Source organism: Hippichthys cyanospilos, chromosome 19 (assembly GCF_059441005.1).
Source record: "Hippichthys cyanospilos isolate Australia breed blue-spotted pipefish chromosome 19, RoL_Hcya_1.0, whole genome shotgun sequence".
Lineage (NCBI taxonomy): Eukaryota > Metazoa > Chordata > Actinopteri > Syngnathiformes > Syngnathidae > Hippichthys > Hippichthys cyanospilos.
The window spans coordinates 13,153,006-13,169,625 of NC_142387.1; the positions used below are offsets into that span (position 1 = coordinate 13,153,006).

Sequence of the window (16,620 nt, forward strand, 5' to 3'; positions counted from 1 at the left end):
AACGCCTTCGATTTACACACGACCAATTGCAGAGCGGCGGTAGATGTAAGCGCCTTTTCGATTGGTTGTTTCTCCCACGCGGAATGAACGCCGCGTTTCCATTGGTTACATCCCCAAGACCTACTCCGAGTGGTGATTTTCTCAAGGGTATTCCTTCACACAACGGGGCTTGCCCTGCAGCGGTCTCCACAAACACACGCGCGCACGCACGCGCGCACACACACACATTTGCCAGTGATTACCTTCCTCTCATGAGTCACGCTACTCAGGAACTCAGCAGTAGTGACTCAAGATATTACAAACGTAAAGGCACACTCAGCAAATGTGTTTTTTTTATTGCGATCATCTGGCATCCAAACAAATCATTGACTTTGCTGTGCGTGTTTACTGTGCGCGTGTTTGATAAGGTGCAGCTGAATACACACAGTAGTTGGGTGGATCACCCCCCCCCCCCCAAAAAAAAAAAAAGATAAACACCCAGCATTAATAAAGCAGTACATTTTATTTGGGGAATTCCGTGTACAATCCAGGAAAAGGTGGGGGACAATGGATATGTCAGGGTAACATTAAGGCACTTTAAAATAGTCTCCAAGAGTTTTTTCAACGTTTTCTCTGGGTCCAAGTGACCCAGAGACATTTTTTTTTGCTGTTCCTTGCAAAGAAACACAACAGGAGTGTTAATTCATTTTCCACGCAATAATATTCATAATGGTGTACATTTAGACCAGTAAGGGCCCATAAAACATAATATTATTGTAAAGATTTTTTAGCCTAACTTTCTCTAGTGTGTGGAGGCAACAAGCGCAAATTAATAGTGAGGCAAGGGAACATTTTTGGTCTTCCAGGTAAGCAGCGTAGCTGATTGGCCTCGAGGGATGCGAGAAGGAGCATCCCCTGAGGTCCTGCCACTCCATCAGCTGCCATAATTGATTCAGTCGTGACGACATAGAGAGTAAGTAATTTAACGTTGCCAGGCTGCAGTTTTGTTCACAACGGTGTCTTTTTTTTAAACTTAACATCCAACAAAACACTTCTGGGAATTAATAAATTAAAATTTTGCATATCATGGTCATAATTTCTAAAATAGTATAATTACAAAATAATTTAAAATAAAACTCGGAAGTTACTGCAACTCAACTGGGTATGTTGCGACATCTTGTGGCACAATATAGTGTATTTTTTTACGTAATTATATTTTTAATACATTTCTTTGCAAAGGCAAATAAATTAAGTAATAATTATAAGAATTGAAAATTTAATATTTCGCATGGTATGACTATATTTTAAAAAAAATGTATCATTACAAAATAATTAAAAATAAAATTAATTTGGAAATGTATTGCATTGCGTCTTAACTGGATATATTTTGCCACCTAGTGGCACAAAAGAGTTTTACAAGAAGAGGTCACCTAAACAATTTATTTACAGTTAATAAATGATCAAAACATAGCTCAATTAATTTATTCAAACGCTAATTACCGTGTCTGTAAATATGCAAACAGTCATTTAAATTACTTCACGATGAATCTATGTCCAAACTGATGAATGTATCAATGTTTTCAAGAAAGCTAATGACTTAACTGTGAAATGAAACAATCAACCAACCAAAAAATTATAAAGGTAATATTACATGATAAAATTGTGACATAATCCAAACATTTTAATATGGCAATTAATTTAACTGAGATATATAATGCCAAGCCACTTTAAATAATAACAAAAATGCACATTAAACAAACATAACATTGTGTTGCGAGAGTAGCAAAAATGTACAATCCATATTTTACCGCTAGATGGCACTAGTTGACAGTATTTTTCAGTCAGCGGTTATTTTATTTTTAGAGATGACTACAGTATATAAAAGAAACCCAGTAAAAAGATTGCATTGTAATAAAACAACATATTTGCATTCACATAAAAAAAAAATCAGCCTCGTAATGTGCACTTACACAACACACTGTCTTTGCTACCAGAAAATGTGAATGCAGTACTCGAGAGATTTAATTTAATTCCGGTTGATTGTGTGACGTTCATACAATTATGCAAATAACTTTTTTCGAATACACTTTCATATACAATTACGAGACTTTTTTGAATACGTTCATAATGCGGATGTTGATGTCTGCGCAAAAAATCTGCATTAATTTCGGAATCTTGACATTGATATGTGAGATACGAAAAACGCGAATCGTGCAAAATATTTCCCAAGATTTCTAATTGAGCTGAAGTCTTTTTAATACTTTTAATACGAATACTGTGTTACTGTGTTACTATGTTTTTAATAAGTTAAAATGTAGGAGTCGTGGAACATAAAATGCGGGCTAATATGTAAAAAGTGATTATGATCATTTCAAGGATGAATAAAATGAATTCAAGTCAGTATTTACGTACAAACAGTTAAGTAAACAACATGGGGGTAAAAAAAAAAAAACGTCCTTCGAGCCGGATTTGAACCAGCGACCTAAGGATTTCGGCGTAGCCACTACAGTCCTCCGCTCTACCAACTGAGCTATCGAAGGAGATGGCGAGCACTAGTACAAATAGAGTTTTTGAATACAAATATTAAAACGATATGTGATTTGAACGCGCCAGACTTGGCATTTGTGGGGGGGTTTTTCACTAGTTTGTCACTAGTCTAAACTCGTCATTTTTTGTGTAAACACACGCAATAACTTTGTTGATAGTTGAGACGAACATTGGTATCAGAAGCTAACGCTAATCTAGGCAAAATATAAGACACACTTTTTTCCTTTAACTCTTTCAGTCAAATTAAATTTGAAATGAAAACAAAACAATATGAAGAGTGTAGAGTGAATATGAGATTTATTCTGTTTTGCTAGTTTTTACATTGTTACCAAAGTGTTGATGCGTCTTATAGAAAATAGGGTGCGTCCTACACAGAGGTGCGTCCTATATTTGTGGAATTACGGTAATTAGTGGTAAGGTACCCCACAGACCCAATTATTCATATATAAGGCAATAAAAAGTACGTTTTCCATCATATTTCCCTTTCAAAACATAAACTAGCATGTCAAAATGACAATTGAATCATAATGACTACATCAACTGCACACCTTTATTTATACGGCTCTTATTATTTGTGGTAGTGCAATTAGTGATGGCTGAAGGTAGAGGGACTCCTCGAAGCCATGATTGTGTAAATAAAAAAGGGGGGGGGGGGGGGTGTTGGCAACCAGCAGCTGTCAGCCATTTCCCTTCTCAGTTTCAAATATGGGCAAGGTATAAATGGCATTGACGTGAGTGCAGTAGCTTCTAAAAACAGACGTGATACCAGCAGCAGAAGAGAGAGAGGAGCAACACACCCGGCCTTGTACTTTTGGGCCTAATGTTGTTTTCATAAAACTTCCCCCGGACATTAACCAGCTTTTGTCTTTTCCGGTTAGCTCGATGAACAACATGGAGAACTTGGAGAAGCAGCTTATTTGCCCGATATGCCTGGAGATGTTTACAAAGCCTGTGGTCATCCTACCCTGTCAACACAACCTCTGCAGGAAATGCGCCAACGACGTCTTCCAGGTAGGAAACATGCCGCCCGAAGGCTATTTGGAATCGCCGTCAACCACGAGGAGACATCCGCCGCGCTGCTACTTGACGTTAGCACCTCAAGCTAAACCCGTGTCATTGAAACATTTGACATTTGTGCGAACGTAAATAGCCGATGATGACATCTGAAAAGATGTATTCCGTCTATACGGGTATTTATTTCAGTTTAATGGAAGACGTTTTATTATTTAGGTTGCCACGACATGTTTGCCGAGTCGTGAAGTTGAGAAACATCAAAACAATGTTTTGAGTAAAGCCATGGATGGGTATTAGCTTGCTTCAACAAACCTGCTTCCTCATTTTCATTGCTGTCATTGTTTTTTCTGTCATCGGCAGGTGATATAAAAAAGTCTACACACCCCTACTCAAATGTGGGTTTTTTTTGGGTGTAATAAAAATCAAACGCAAGATAAATGATTTATAATCACCTCTACGAGTTATTTGACAAAATATATGCATATACAATATGCATATATTAGAGAGGGAAAGTAAAAATAAACATGTGGTTGCGCAAGTTTGCACTCCTTATGAGTAGGGCAACAGTAGTTTCCAATCAATTGAATCAAATTCAAATTTTGCCTCAACTGAATTGTAAAGATCAAAGGTTCTTAAATTAACCATTTGTCAGTGTTTACCCTGTGAAAAAAATGTAGTTGCCTCCTGTTCCAATTCATTTTCTCTTAATTTGAAAACAAAACTGATCTGTTCCTGTTCACGGACACCTGCAGGACCCTTGTTGAAATCTGCCTTCACGCATCACCATTTGACAACCACTTTTTTAGCCCACATTAATGGTGGGCATCATAACATTATAGATAAATGTATATTTTATGGTTGATTTTCTTTTTTAATACAGACATCATTTCAACACAGCTTGGGTACGTTTGCGATTGTATTAGAAGTTCAATTGTCAACCCTTCCCAGGCCTCCAACCCATACCTGCCGACCAGCCGGAGCGGCTCGTTGGCGTCTGGCGGACGCTTCCGCTGTCCGTCCTGCAGACACGAGGTGGTTCTGGATCGCCACGGCGTCTATGGGCTACAGCGGAACCTGCTGGTGGAGAACATCATCGACATGTTCAAGCAGGAATCCAGTAGGTTAGTTGGAAACTGGAAATCAACATCCTAAGAGTCACGTGGTCAAAAAACGTCGGATTCGTGTCATATTCAAATATTTGCGGTCTTTATCAACTACAAGATGAATTCACCGATTCATTTTTGGTTGATGTTCTTATTATCATACGTTTCTGCATGCATAGCGGACTCCACTTTGACGCCATTTTACCCCTCACATTCCACGCACGACCGAGACCCGACGACTCGTCGATACGAAACTGTGACATTATCAAAGTGACACGGCTCTTCCCGTCGATAAAAACAGCGGCAGCGCGCCGGCGCTGGAGCGCAAGGAGGCGGCGGCGCCCATGTGCGACGTTCACAAGGATGAGAAGATCAACATCTACTGCGTCAGCCACGGCGTGCCGACGTGTTCCATGTGCAAGGTGTTTGGCGTGCACAAGGACTGCGAGGTGCAGCCCATCAGCAGCATCTACCAGACCAAGAAGGTGAAGTTAATCGCCCCCACTCATAAAAAAAGAAAAATACAAGATAAAAAAAATGAGAGTTGGTTTCGTCTCACACAGACGGAGCTGAACGACGGCATTGCCATGATGCTGGGCAACAATGACAGGTTGCAAGGTATCATCAGTCAACTGGAGGAGGCCTGTCGTGCCATAGAGGTCAGTTTGCCTCAGCGGCAACCATCTTACACGCCCATAAAAGGGCAATTATCCATCCATCCATCCATCCATCCATCCATCCATAGACTTGCCAAATTTTAAAAAGTAACAAGATCAGATCACCGCTGCAATAAATGAGCCCCGCGATATAGAAATACCCTCTTTAACATTCACTGCCCGCCATTTGAGATCATTTTGACATTATCAAGAGTGGACTCACGAACTGTGATGACCTCATATCTAAAATCAGCCATCATTCCATTTTCTGGTGAGTTTGCATCAGCAGATAGTTCTAAGATTGTAACTTACAGTGGCGCAGCATCAAACGTTGAAAGACGCAATTCACAAGCATACTTGTCACTAATATATATATATATATATATATATATATATATATATATATATATATATATATATATATATATATATATATATATATATATATATATATAGAGAGAGAGAGAGAGAGAGAGAGATTATTTCAGTGAAAGCATAAACACATTGCTCATAATTCAAATATACAATTACACACACGTATAATACAATTATACAAACACACACACAAATGAATCTGCTGCTGTTGCTTTCTGTAGCGATGTAGAATGGCAGAGGCCACCAAGCGGCTCAAAGTGGAATTACACCCCAAATAAAAAACACAGTCAAGCTAAAACTGGATTAAAAAAAACGTTAAAAAATAATTAATTAATTAATTAAAATTCTATTACATTACATCCGCTATTCTTTTTATATGTGATGTAAAACTGGTGTGGTGTTTTATTCTGAAAAGGAGACTGCCTGAGAGGCAAATATTCACAGTGTGGTTTGCCTCTTGCCCTTTTTATATCCATTGTTGCACCTACATGTTCCTACTACAAGGTGTTATTCCGCCTCCGGCCTGATGCTGGTCGTGCAAGGCGTTCACGCGTTACGTGCGTCACTTCCTGCCGGACCCAACCTCGTTTCTTCAGAAAGCGGGAATGGCATGCATTGAAAGTGACCGTGGATCATACCCCAGCTCAGTCATAATAATCGACACCGATTCGATGGTTTTCCTCATATAATATCGTTTGTCTCCTACAAAGGAGAACAGTCGGCGCCAGAAGAATCTGGTGTGCGAGAAGTTCGACCAGTTGTACACCATCCTGGAAGACAAGAAGCGCGACATGAGCCTCAAGGTGACGGCCGAGCAGGAGGAGAAGGTCAGCTATATTCGAGGCCTGACCAGGAAGTATGGAGACCACCTGGAGGAGAGCTGTAAGATCGTGGAGAAGGGCCTGGAGATCATGGAGGAGCAGGAGATGGCTGTTTTCCTGCAGGTCGGATGAGTGAATGCCGCTCGTGATTTGTTTTCGCTTTTCGCTGACAGTTTCGTTTCTCTCTTGCAGAACACAAAACCTCTCCTCAAACAGTAAGTATGCCTGAAACACTTGGTCCAAAATTACATTCCAAAAGTCCAAAATTACAGAACTATAGACATTGACTTAGGAGAACTTTAGACCGGAATTCGGAAATTGTGCCCAGATGAAGAACTTTAAGCCCAAAAACCAGATATGAAGTATAGTCTAGTACTACTCATGTAACATAATCTGTTGTCTTTCTAGCCCACCTGCCGAAAAATTGTGTCTCTAATGACAATGCAGATTAGTATGAAACTTAACTCAACGAAAGCACAAAATTTGCAAAAAAAAAGCTTCTATAGCACAATTGCTTCATGTTCTAGTTTATTTGCTCTCAATTTGAAAGAAAACCGTACTGTACCTCTAAAGGTATTAAAAAGCATGAATTTTGAAATCTTGCATCTAAACGTAGTGTGGAAATAGTAAATAAGCAGTAACCTTTGTTGCGAATCGGCAATAAGGTGAGACGGTGGAAGATTGTGGATCCATAATGCAGGGAAGCAGGAAAGCAGGTTGCACTCACCAAAAATAATAGTTTAATACAGAATGACCAAAAAAACAAACACGCTTGAAGGGAAAACACTCAAACCTGATGAGACAACAAGGAGCACCTGGACAAGACACAATTGGAGCAGGGAGCTGATTGGCCAACACAAGGTTAACAAGCACAGGTGGACGCAATCACTATAAGTAGGGCAACAGAAACAGGAAGTAGCGAGCCCAAAAGACCAAATCATTGAATATATTGACATATGAAGTGAAATGTTGTCTTTTTTTCTGCTTTTAGACTAGCAGAAGCATGTAGCATATCCCACCTGGACAAAGTAGAGCGAGGCTACGAGAACATGGATCACTTCACCGCCGACTTCCGGCGAGAGCGAAAAGTGCTGGGAAGCATCGACTTCATCCAAGGTGAGGAGCACGCCAGTCAAGGTCACGTGACGCTAGGTCCTCCCCTGACCCCGTCCTTCTCCGATAGACGACGATGATGACGACGATGAGGACGAGGAGGAAGCGGCGGGAGCGGCGCCGGTCGAGGCGGCGCCGCCCGCAACTTCCCAGGCTAGCGCGCCCGCCCCCTCTTCCGCACCGCCGCTTCCAGCCGCAAACCCACAGACAAATCCCGTCCCCGCCGTCGCGAAAAGCGCGGCGTCCACCTAGAGTCTTGCCCCGGGTCATTCAGGACACTTTTGGGGCAAAAGTGACAAAGGTAAAGCCAAGCGATAACTGAACTTTTTACCCTTGTGCTTTCGCTGCGTCTTTCTCTCGATTGCGGAGCATTTATTTTTACTACTTTACCGCACAACTGTACTTTTTTTTTAAAACCTAACTTTATGAGCAAGCGATAATGAGATAAATTAAGGAATCTATTGAATTGTTTTGTCAATATATCAGATTTTCAAAACATCTTTTTAACTCCATTGCCATGGATGAGGATTCTCATCTTTTAAAATAATAGACAGTAATAAATAATAAGATTCTGGTCATTTACGTTGTTTTATGGAGAATAGCTAACACCTGATGAATTGTCCTGTATAAGCCAATTGAGCACTGTAGTGCTAACTGTTACCTTTGGGTGGCAGTGTTTCAAAACTTAAAAAAAGATTTGTTGATTTACTCTTTAATCATTCAATGCCAGGGACGTATATTTACTTTTTTTTTTAAGATTCCGGACATTAAAGTATCAATTTAATGCTTAAGCATCTGGGATTGAATGTCTGGGCTCTTAAAAAACTGGAAATTACGTCCCTGGCATTGAATGAGTTAAAAAAGTTATGCAAAAAAAAAAAATCAAAATTCAAAATAAATATTTGATAACTGATTAGTTGTGGAAGTAATCTTTGAAATAACTGCCAGGCCCTGTGACGTCTGAATATTTGCCCTTGAAGTTCATTAAAAACAAATTGTGAAAGCACCCCTGGGTCTTCACTCCATAAACAACACTTCAAGTTTACGAAAAGGTAAGCGTGTATTATTTTGTCGTTTATGAAGTCATACGGTAATGACATTTAATCAGATTCAATTCACTGGACATTTTGCTGCTCCTTCTGATGTGCACACTACGGCCACACGAGGGCAGTATAATGCAGCTATTTCTCATTTCTCTAAGCTGCAATAAGTAGTCATTCTTTTCAGAGGATAAAGAATACATGCATACGAGTGGTTATGTTGTCTGTCTACATTTGCTTTTTCGAAACGTTTTTTTGGACCTGAGTTTTCAGCACAAAACTTATTTTCAGTACATTTCGCTCAGGAGGCACATGTGAGGCACATTTTTTGCACATTAAAAAATTGGGGGCACTTTTTCAAACCAAAACCATGTTTGGGCACAAATGTTTTTTTCAAGGCCCAACATTTTGTGTTCTGGGTTGAATAAGTCGATTTGGTGCCTACATTGCCGCTCATTGAGGGCTTTGAATGCAGCACTGAGCCACAAGTCAAAGACGGATGACTCACAGCCTTTGTGTTTTGTCTGTGCGGACAGTGTCGCTCAAGGATCAGCACACACACTCACACACACACACACACACACACACATATTTTTATATACATATATCTATTTAATGAACATCTTTATCGGCAATCCATTCAAGCTTCCTGTCACTTAAATTGTGTTTTGAGGAAGGAAGGAATGTCTAGAAAAATGTATGATAACCTTGTTAATGTTTAGTTATGATTTTGTAAGTGAATCCACATGCAGTTTTAACCCACGACTTGGCTTTTATATGAATCAATATCTGCGTAGGCAAGACTCCGGAAAGATGCGTTTCTGCTCGCGGCTCATATTGACCATTACGAGCGTGCAAAAGGGGCATTTTTATTACCATGATGATTATGGTTATTATTAAATATTGTCCTGCTGGACAGCAGAATTTTGAATGGAAATTGTGTGATTGAGGTTTTAATTATATAGCGTTACAGCTATTAATTTGGGGCTTCTACATTTTCACAATGAAATACTCTTAGTAAGGTTGATTTTTTTTATTTAGTATATGACCATGTTGCCATTACCACAAATGATCAAGATGGAATCGGAGTGTAGCTTTTATTTTCATAGAATTATAAATAATTACAGTCAATTTGGACACACTTGATCATCATTTACCGTTTATATTTTTGCTATTGAATATCTGGACGTATTTGTGCCATATTTTTTTTCAGTTTCACTTAAATTGTGTCAAAGTGCCTTGACCACCTCAACACGTTAATTTTTTTCGGTTTGTTTTTTCTGCAACGCGGTATTTAATTTCCCATGAAATATCTCGGAAAATTGGTGACAACGATAAGTGGTGATTAGCGTGTACAGAGAAATGTAAAAATCGTGCTTTGAGTAGTTGTTTTTTTTTTATTAGAAAATATATGATGTTCTGCTGCACATGACTGCTTGCACATCTGTTTATTAACAAACAAAAATGTCATATGTACAGAAAAAAAGCCAGTTTTTGTTGGATACAAAGTTTCTTATCCATATTTAACATCCAGTTTGAGCTGTAAATCATAAAGCGATAAAAGCAGCAAAATAAATATAGTTATTTTTTTTTTAATGGGTTTAAGGGTCTTTGGTCTTCACTTGCCGAAAAGCTCCATCATTCTTCTGTTGTTCTGGGCTTGCTGGGCCAGCTGCTCCGCCCTGGACATCTCCATCATCTCGCGCAGTAGGTGGAAGGTGAGGTCCAGGGAGATGGGCGGGTCCTCGGACCGGCGTCCCCTCTCCACCGAGTCCCCCTCGTCGTCATTCTTGAAGGCGCCTCGAACGGTGCCCAATTTGCCTCGCAAAAGCCGCCGAGTCAGCTGCAGCTGCAGCGCCCGGTTCAGGAGCCCACCGGCCCCCAGGGGGTACATAGACGAAGGGGGGAAAGAGTTTGAGTCGCCGTTGCCAAGCCGGATGAAGTACTCCTCCCCGAGGCGCTCCAGGATGGGACCCGTGGGCGACCTGTGTTCTTGTTGTTGTTGTTGTTGCGCCGCCTGCAGGGCGTTGGGGCTGCGCGGGGCTCCACCGGGGCTCTCAATAGCCCGACATTCGCGGCGCGGTAGGAAGGCAACGAGCAGAATCACGATGGTTGCGCGAAAATTGAGCTTCATGTCAGGACGCGAGCAAGAAATCTGCAAGGGGGGGAGTGTGAAAAGAAAGGAGGAAAAAGTCGTTTTGGTTGCTGCGTCATGCGCAATTACGCATCGTTTGCGCGGTGCTTTGATTGTCTTTTTTTTTTTTTTTGTAGCGACGCTAGTTTGTGGTCATACCTTCACTGTGCACAGGAGATCCAATGCGGTGCTGGTTCGTTGCCGGGTATGCTTGGCGCGATGCCCGCCGTCCTCTTTTTTATTTTTTTTCTCCCCCACGAGTGCAGTTGTGTGGTGTTACTGGTGCTTACTTTTGAAATGGGAACGATCAGATGAGTGGACTTGTATATATAGTGCGCGCTTGGTTAAACGAGTCTGCGCGTGGCTGCAACGTGAATGGATGCCCCCCCCCCCCCATCACATCCACCCCTCCTTCCCACACCATCCCTGACAAAGTGCTTTAGTTTAGACGTGATGACTCATATGAGTTTGTGTGTGTGTGTCCTCTCCAATAATAGACCTATAGATACCACACCTGCTGGCATTTTCGCACAGAACACGTACAAAAATGATTTACTGTATTTTTAGCCTCAAAATTAAGCGTGAGCGATTTTGAAAAACTGAGTGACGTCCCATTTCAAAATTTAGAATGTGCTTTCTTCCAAGAGTGTGTGCAGACCCGTGCAAAGTTTATTATGACTTCCCGCCTCGAAAATATTCTTATCATGTGTTATAGTTCATTTTAGTGATTGCAAAATTTTGAAATCATTTATCCCAAGCCTATTTTTACAGATCAATAAAACCTGGTATTGGAACAGGGTTGTGTAGACTTTTTATATCTGTTGCAAAGCATCTTTGTTGTTTGAGATCAAATTTATTTGCAGTTTATTTTGTTTGAAATTCATGCTCTCATATTAAAGAAAAAAAAAAAGGACATCATTTTATGAGTTTAGGACACAAATAAAATTTTCGCTACCCATCTCACCTCTTGCCAATTGCTATTCTCTTTTAGGAGACTAAATCTGAAAAATTGGCGACTCCACTCTGACTGACTTGATTTGACTCCTCCCACCTCTGGTTAGTAGCCTATTCTACCCGGCAACACGCAAACAAAACGCTATAAAAATAATCTTATCGGAGCTCGCGTGATCTATATGCAGTGGCAAATGATTCACTTAGCGACAAGCAGCAGTTTGGTAAATATAAAAAAAGTTAATTACATCTTCTGTATTTAACACAACTGCATCACTTAGCCTTTGTGTCTGCTAGCTTAATGCTAATGCTAAAAGAAAATAAATGTTCATGTTATTGCTAATGCTGAATAGCTTCTATATTCCGGTGCTACTACAATTTGAGCAATAGATTGTGATTACAGTACTGACAACAGTCACATATTCTTTATCCTCTGCAAAGAACAACTATTAGTATGCAGTATAGTATCTTGAATGTGACTTTTTAAAAACATTTTTGTGTGACAGTGTTTTAAGTTTCTTTTTATTTTTTTTTTATTTGTATATAATTGCTGTCTATTACACATCAGCTGGACCCTTTCCCACAATATTATTTTTCGCTGTTGTAGCCGTGTGACATTTTTTCAGCTGGAGTGATGAGCCATCAATTAAACTTTGCAACTCCAATTTTAGTGGTATCTACAGCATAGGCGTATTTTATTTAGTAACTATAGAAGGTAGATTGTGTAGTTTACCTCATGTTCCAATTAATTTGCTCTTTGTTTGAAAAAAAAGTACTATTACTGTCCCGGCGTTGAAAAGCGATAAATTATGTACCGTACTGTCTTTCTGTCTTATACTGCCCCCAGTGGCCAAAGTATGCACAGCAGGAAAAGCAGCACAAAAATTATGTCATTACTGTATGTCTTTGCAACAAACAATATTATTGAAAGATTTTTTTTCTTTTTACATTTAGTGTGGATAAGTGCTTATAGAAAATGGATGGATGAATATTTGTGGGGGTTTTTTTGGGCCATGAATTGACAATAAGTGTTCTCCCTGGGCATAGGTGTACCTAATATTCTGGCCGTTGCAGTGATGTCCCTAATACTTGACCCTCTCTGAGTTGCACTTAATGAATGAATCCGCATCTGCATCCAAGTCAGGAATGAGCGAGTGGCGGGGATGGGCAGCGGGGTTGTGATGCGACGTTGATTCATTGCCGCACGTATATACGCGCGTCACCAGCCTCTCGGGCCACTCGCCTCCCAGCGAGGGCCCCGCGCCAAATCACACTCTCAAGATGGAACGCTCCATCCCGGATGAGACGAGCCATTAGAATCCTAAGCAGCGTGACGATGATTAAAAAAAAAAAAAGTCGCTGTTTTCACACCTAAAGTGCAAAGCAATTAAAGAGGGTAATTGAAGGAATCACTTAACTTTCTGTTCTCCTGCTAATGCTTACATTTTTTTTTTGGGGGGGGGGACCGAGTGTATTTGTCACAATGAGGTTAAGCGCATCATCTGCTGTATCTTCATTCCAGCGGGCTGCAGGAGGATATTAGTTTCCAGTCTTGCATTAAATGCCGGGGGGCAATCAGGGAGACTGCCGGTGGAATTGGTGACAGGGGGCGTGGCTAGGGTGTGTCTTCTCGCCAGGTTTTGGAGTTTCTGGAAAAAAGGTTGTAATTACATGTAGGACACAGGCATTACTTGCCAGAAATTACTGCAGCTGCATTCTGGTGCTTTTTTTCAGCTTTTTTTTTTTTTGTCTGTGTTTTCACAACGCAACCAAATGAGATTATATAGTTAGTATTTTTCGGACTATGAGCCGCACTGGTATATAAACCGCACGAACAAAAACATAAACAAAAAAAAAAGTTTTGGTCGCGGCTAGGCCGCGCCGGACTATAAACTACAGGTCATAATATCACATATTTATCCAGAAAGATAATAAAGGGACGTTGTTTTTTTTTTATATAACTTTTTTATTGGCTTGCTTATAGCAACATCCACCAAACAACTTCCTTTGTTTCATTGTTTTTTTTTAGTGAATGTATAAACACATTGCTCATAATTCATATTCATATATACAATTATACACACACATATATTTAAAATAGATAGATAGATCTATCTATCTAACAGCCTGTTAATGCTCGATCTAGATAGATAGATAGATAGATCTAACAGCCTGTTAATGTTCGATCTAGATAGATAGATAGCTAGATAGATAGATCTAACAGCCTGTTATGCTCGATCTAGATAGATAGATAGATCTAACAGCCTGTTAATGCTCGATCTAGATAGATAGATAGATAGATAGATAGATCGATCGATCGATCTAACAGCCAGTTAATGCTCGATCTAGATAGATAGATAGATAGATAGATAGGTCGATCGATCGATCTAACAGCCAGTTAATGCTCGATCTAGATAGATAGATAGATAGATAGATAGATAGATAGATAGATAGATAGATAGATAGATAGATGGATAGATGGATAGATCTAACAGCCTGTTATGCTCGATCTAGATAGATAGATAGATAGATAGATAGATAGATAGATAGATAGATAGATAGATAGATAGATAGATAGATAGATAGATAGATAGATAGATAGGTAGATCTAACAGCCTGTTATGCTCGATCTAGATAGATAGATAGATAGATAGATAGATAGATAGATAGATAGATAGATAGATAGATAGATAGATAGATAGATAGATAGATAGATAGATAGATAGATAGATCTTACTGAATAAGATCTTGCATAAAATATGTGACATGGAAATCAATTTTTAAATGTTTTAATACTATGATGTTGATTATTACTATTAAAGGTGATTGTTGTCAAACGTAGTATTCTGCAGCACACCTTTTTCCTTTAGTTTTTTGAGGGACATCCAGTTCCCTCCGATGCCTGTCAATCATCGCAGACCCGTGATGGATTTGTCACCCGCGTAAACGCTTCCCGCCGTAGCGTCTCGCAAAGTGGCCTCGGGGCGGCGAGGCGTCAGCTCCCGTCATAAGGAACACATGCCGGCTGACAGAAAAAGCAAACACCTCGCGGTCAACGCACGGCGCCCCCTTTGCAAATCACTCTCCTGAACGGCAGCGGAAGAGATTATTCGGCTTAAACGGCGTTTCCGTAATTAGAACCGCCGTTAGATAAATGCGACGAGGGGAATCGGGCGGTTGACCCGGTGTTGTGAGACCGCTTTCTCCGTATCCTTCGCGGCGACTGATCGATCGCGTGACTTCCTAACGGCGTGAAACTGCCACGTGGCTTCCACCAATAATTTGAGCAGCAGGTTTAATCAGCGAAGTCGCCGTTGCCCGGGCGCTTCTCGCCATCTGAGGTGTCTTCTTCACTTTACGACACCTCTCCGTGCTCTATAAAACATCGCGCCCACCAGGCGAGAGTTTTGACCTTTTGCCGTGAAGATAGCCAAGCGAATAGAAGTGACATTTCTTTTTCTTTTTTTTTCTTTTACAACACCAAACAAAGGAAAACATCAGCTTTGTTTGTCATGTTCAGCAAAGAATGACTCGCTCATTTCTCGAAAAACGGGAAAAAATGCTCAGCAGCTGTCAATTTTTAAGGAAAATTAACAATAGGAGGCAAAAGTATAACTGCAGTGGACCCCCAGGTTACAGCGTCCCTAGCTAACATTTTTTTATTACAAAGCGGAAGTTTTTCATCCCCTTGTTGCTGCAATGTTTGCCGCTTTACGGCATCAACAACAATTACGAAATTCAAATTTGGTGCGAGTCGCACTCCGCTCATATATGCGTCACTGCAAACAACAACAACAAACAAACATGCAAAAATCCTCTAAAAATAATGATTGAAGTAATTTTTTTTCTGTTTCGGGAAAAATATAAGTTCAGAAAACAAATTTTATATTTAGTAGGTTATTCAAATTCAAGCCAGATTCTCATCCATACTCGGATGGTTTGACCCAACTTGTCATGGGCCACCTCTCGTTACCTGTCACGAGTTTTTATTTTCTTTGTTTTTGTGATCAGATCTCTACTGTAATCCCTAAAGAGAACACTTTTGCGTACAAATATTTATTCATAGTTATTTATTTTTGAGAACAGGACTGTCACTTGATGTCGATTGTTTTTTTGTGGACAAATATTTATTAATAATGAAGTTAATGATTTAGTTTTTGTGAACAGATCTCTACTGTAGTAGGACACTTTATGTAAATTATTTTTCTGGGGACATATATTTATTTATAATTATTTCCTTTTGAGAACAGGTTTGACACATTATTTTGCTTATTTTTGGGGGGGAAAAGTATATACTAATAATTAGATTATTTTAGTTTTGAGAACAGGTTTGATACATTATTTTGCTTATTTTTTTGTGGAAAAATATATACTAATAATTGGATTATTTTATTTTTGATAACAGATCTTATTCATGATCCAAAAGAGGGCATTTTACATTAACTATTTTCTGTATAATATTATAGAAGAAACGTTTCCGCGCGAGCTCCAAAACTATTATGAAGTTGGAGGCAATGACGTCGATCGAACCTGATTCAACTTAGAGACGTTAGAAATGATTGCTAAAGTGGAATTTCTGGAATACACTTCAGGTACATAATGAACTCATTTTTTTCCATATCGCCTACCTGTTTTTCTCGCACATCACTTTTTTTTTTGAATGATATGAATCAGAGATATGAAACGAACGTGTGCGCGGATTGTCCGTCAAGGCATTAGCTTTATTGTGTGAAAACGGCGGAGGTTATGTGAATAAAAGCTCGATATTTTTCCTCGGGGCTTGATTTGCTGTCATCGAGCGGGAAGAGAGTGTCACTCGGAAGAACGAGACCCGCTAATGGGAAAGAAATTGAGACGTCTAAAATTCGGAGCCACTTCTATAAATGC

The 16,620-nt window shown here is 39.8% G+C and overlaps 2 protein-coding genes and 1 non-coding gene across 4 annotated transcripts; 1 reads left to right on the forward strand and 2 right to left on the reverse strand.

Annotated features, from left to right (window-relative positions):
- Nucleotides 1-21: 21 nt before the first annotated feature.
- Nucleotides 22-8,399, forward strand: trim55b (tripartite motif containing 55b). Of its 2 annotated transcripts, XM_088401892.1 has the most exons (9): nucleotides 22-45; nucleotides 846-952; nucleotides 3,405-3,537; nucleotides 4,489-4,661; nucleotides 4,945-5,302; nucleotides 6,385-6,618; nucleotides 6,688-6,710; nucleotides 7,487-7,611; nucleotides 7,679-8,399. In XM_088401892.1, the coding sequence occupies exons 3-9, from the start codon at nucleotides 3,409-3,411 to the stop codon at nucleotides 7,858-7,860; spliced, it is 1,224 nt and encodes a 407-aa protein (XP_088258018.1). In that variant the 5' UTR covers nucleotides 22-45; nucleotides 846-952; nucleotides 3,405-3,408; the 3' UTR covers nucleotides 7,861-8,399. The 2 variants fall into 2 exon arrangements, with proteins under 2 accessions (XP_088258018.1, XP_088258019.1); XM_088401893.1 differs by lacking the exons at nucleotides 22-45; nucleotides 846-952 and having other exon boundaries at nucleotides 3,296-3,537; nucleotides 4,945-5,128; nucleotides 5,207-5,302.
- Nucleotides 2,434-2,519, reverse strand: trnay-gua (transfer RNA tyrosine (anticodon GUA)). The gene is given in 2 exon segments: nucleotides 2,434-2,469; nucleotides 2,483-2,519. It is a non-coding gene; the product is annotated as a tRNA-Tyr (tRNA).
- A 1,680-nt stretch (nucleotides 8,400-10,079) lies between the features above and the next one.
- On the reverse strand, nucleotides 10,080-11,094 carry crhb (corticotropin releasing hormone b). The gene is made up of 2 exons (XM_088401788.1): nucleotides 10,942-11,094; nucleotides 10,080-10,803 (listed from the first exon to the last, which is right to left on the reverse strand). The coding sequence occupies exon 2, from the start codon at nucleotides 10,780-10,782 to the stop codon at nucleotides 10,267-10,269; it is 516 nt and encodes a 171-aa protein (XP_088257914.1). The 5' UTR covers nucleotides 10,783-10,803; nucleotides 10,942-11,094; the 3' UTR covers nucleotides 10,080-10,266.
- Between the last annotated feature and the right edge of the window lie 5,526 nt (nucleotides 11,095-16,620).

Coding starts and splice junctions, on each gene's coding strand:
- trim55b (XM_088401892.1), top strand. CDS start 3,409: ATGAACAACATGGAGAACTTGGAGAAGCAGCTTATTTGCCCGATATGC. Junction 3,538..4,488: donor GCGCCAACGACGTCTTCCAG/GTAGGAAACATG, acceptor AACCCTTCCCAG/GCCTCCAACCCATACCTGCC. Junction 5,303..6,384: donor AGGCCTGTCGTGCCATAGAG/GTCAGTTTGCCT, acceptor TCTCCTACAAAG/GAGAACAGTCGGCGCCAGAA.
- crhb (XM_088401788.1), bottom strand. CDS start 10,782: ATGAAGCTCAATTTTCGCGCAACCATCGTGATTCTGCTCGTTGCCTTC.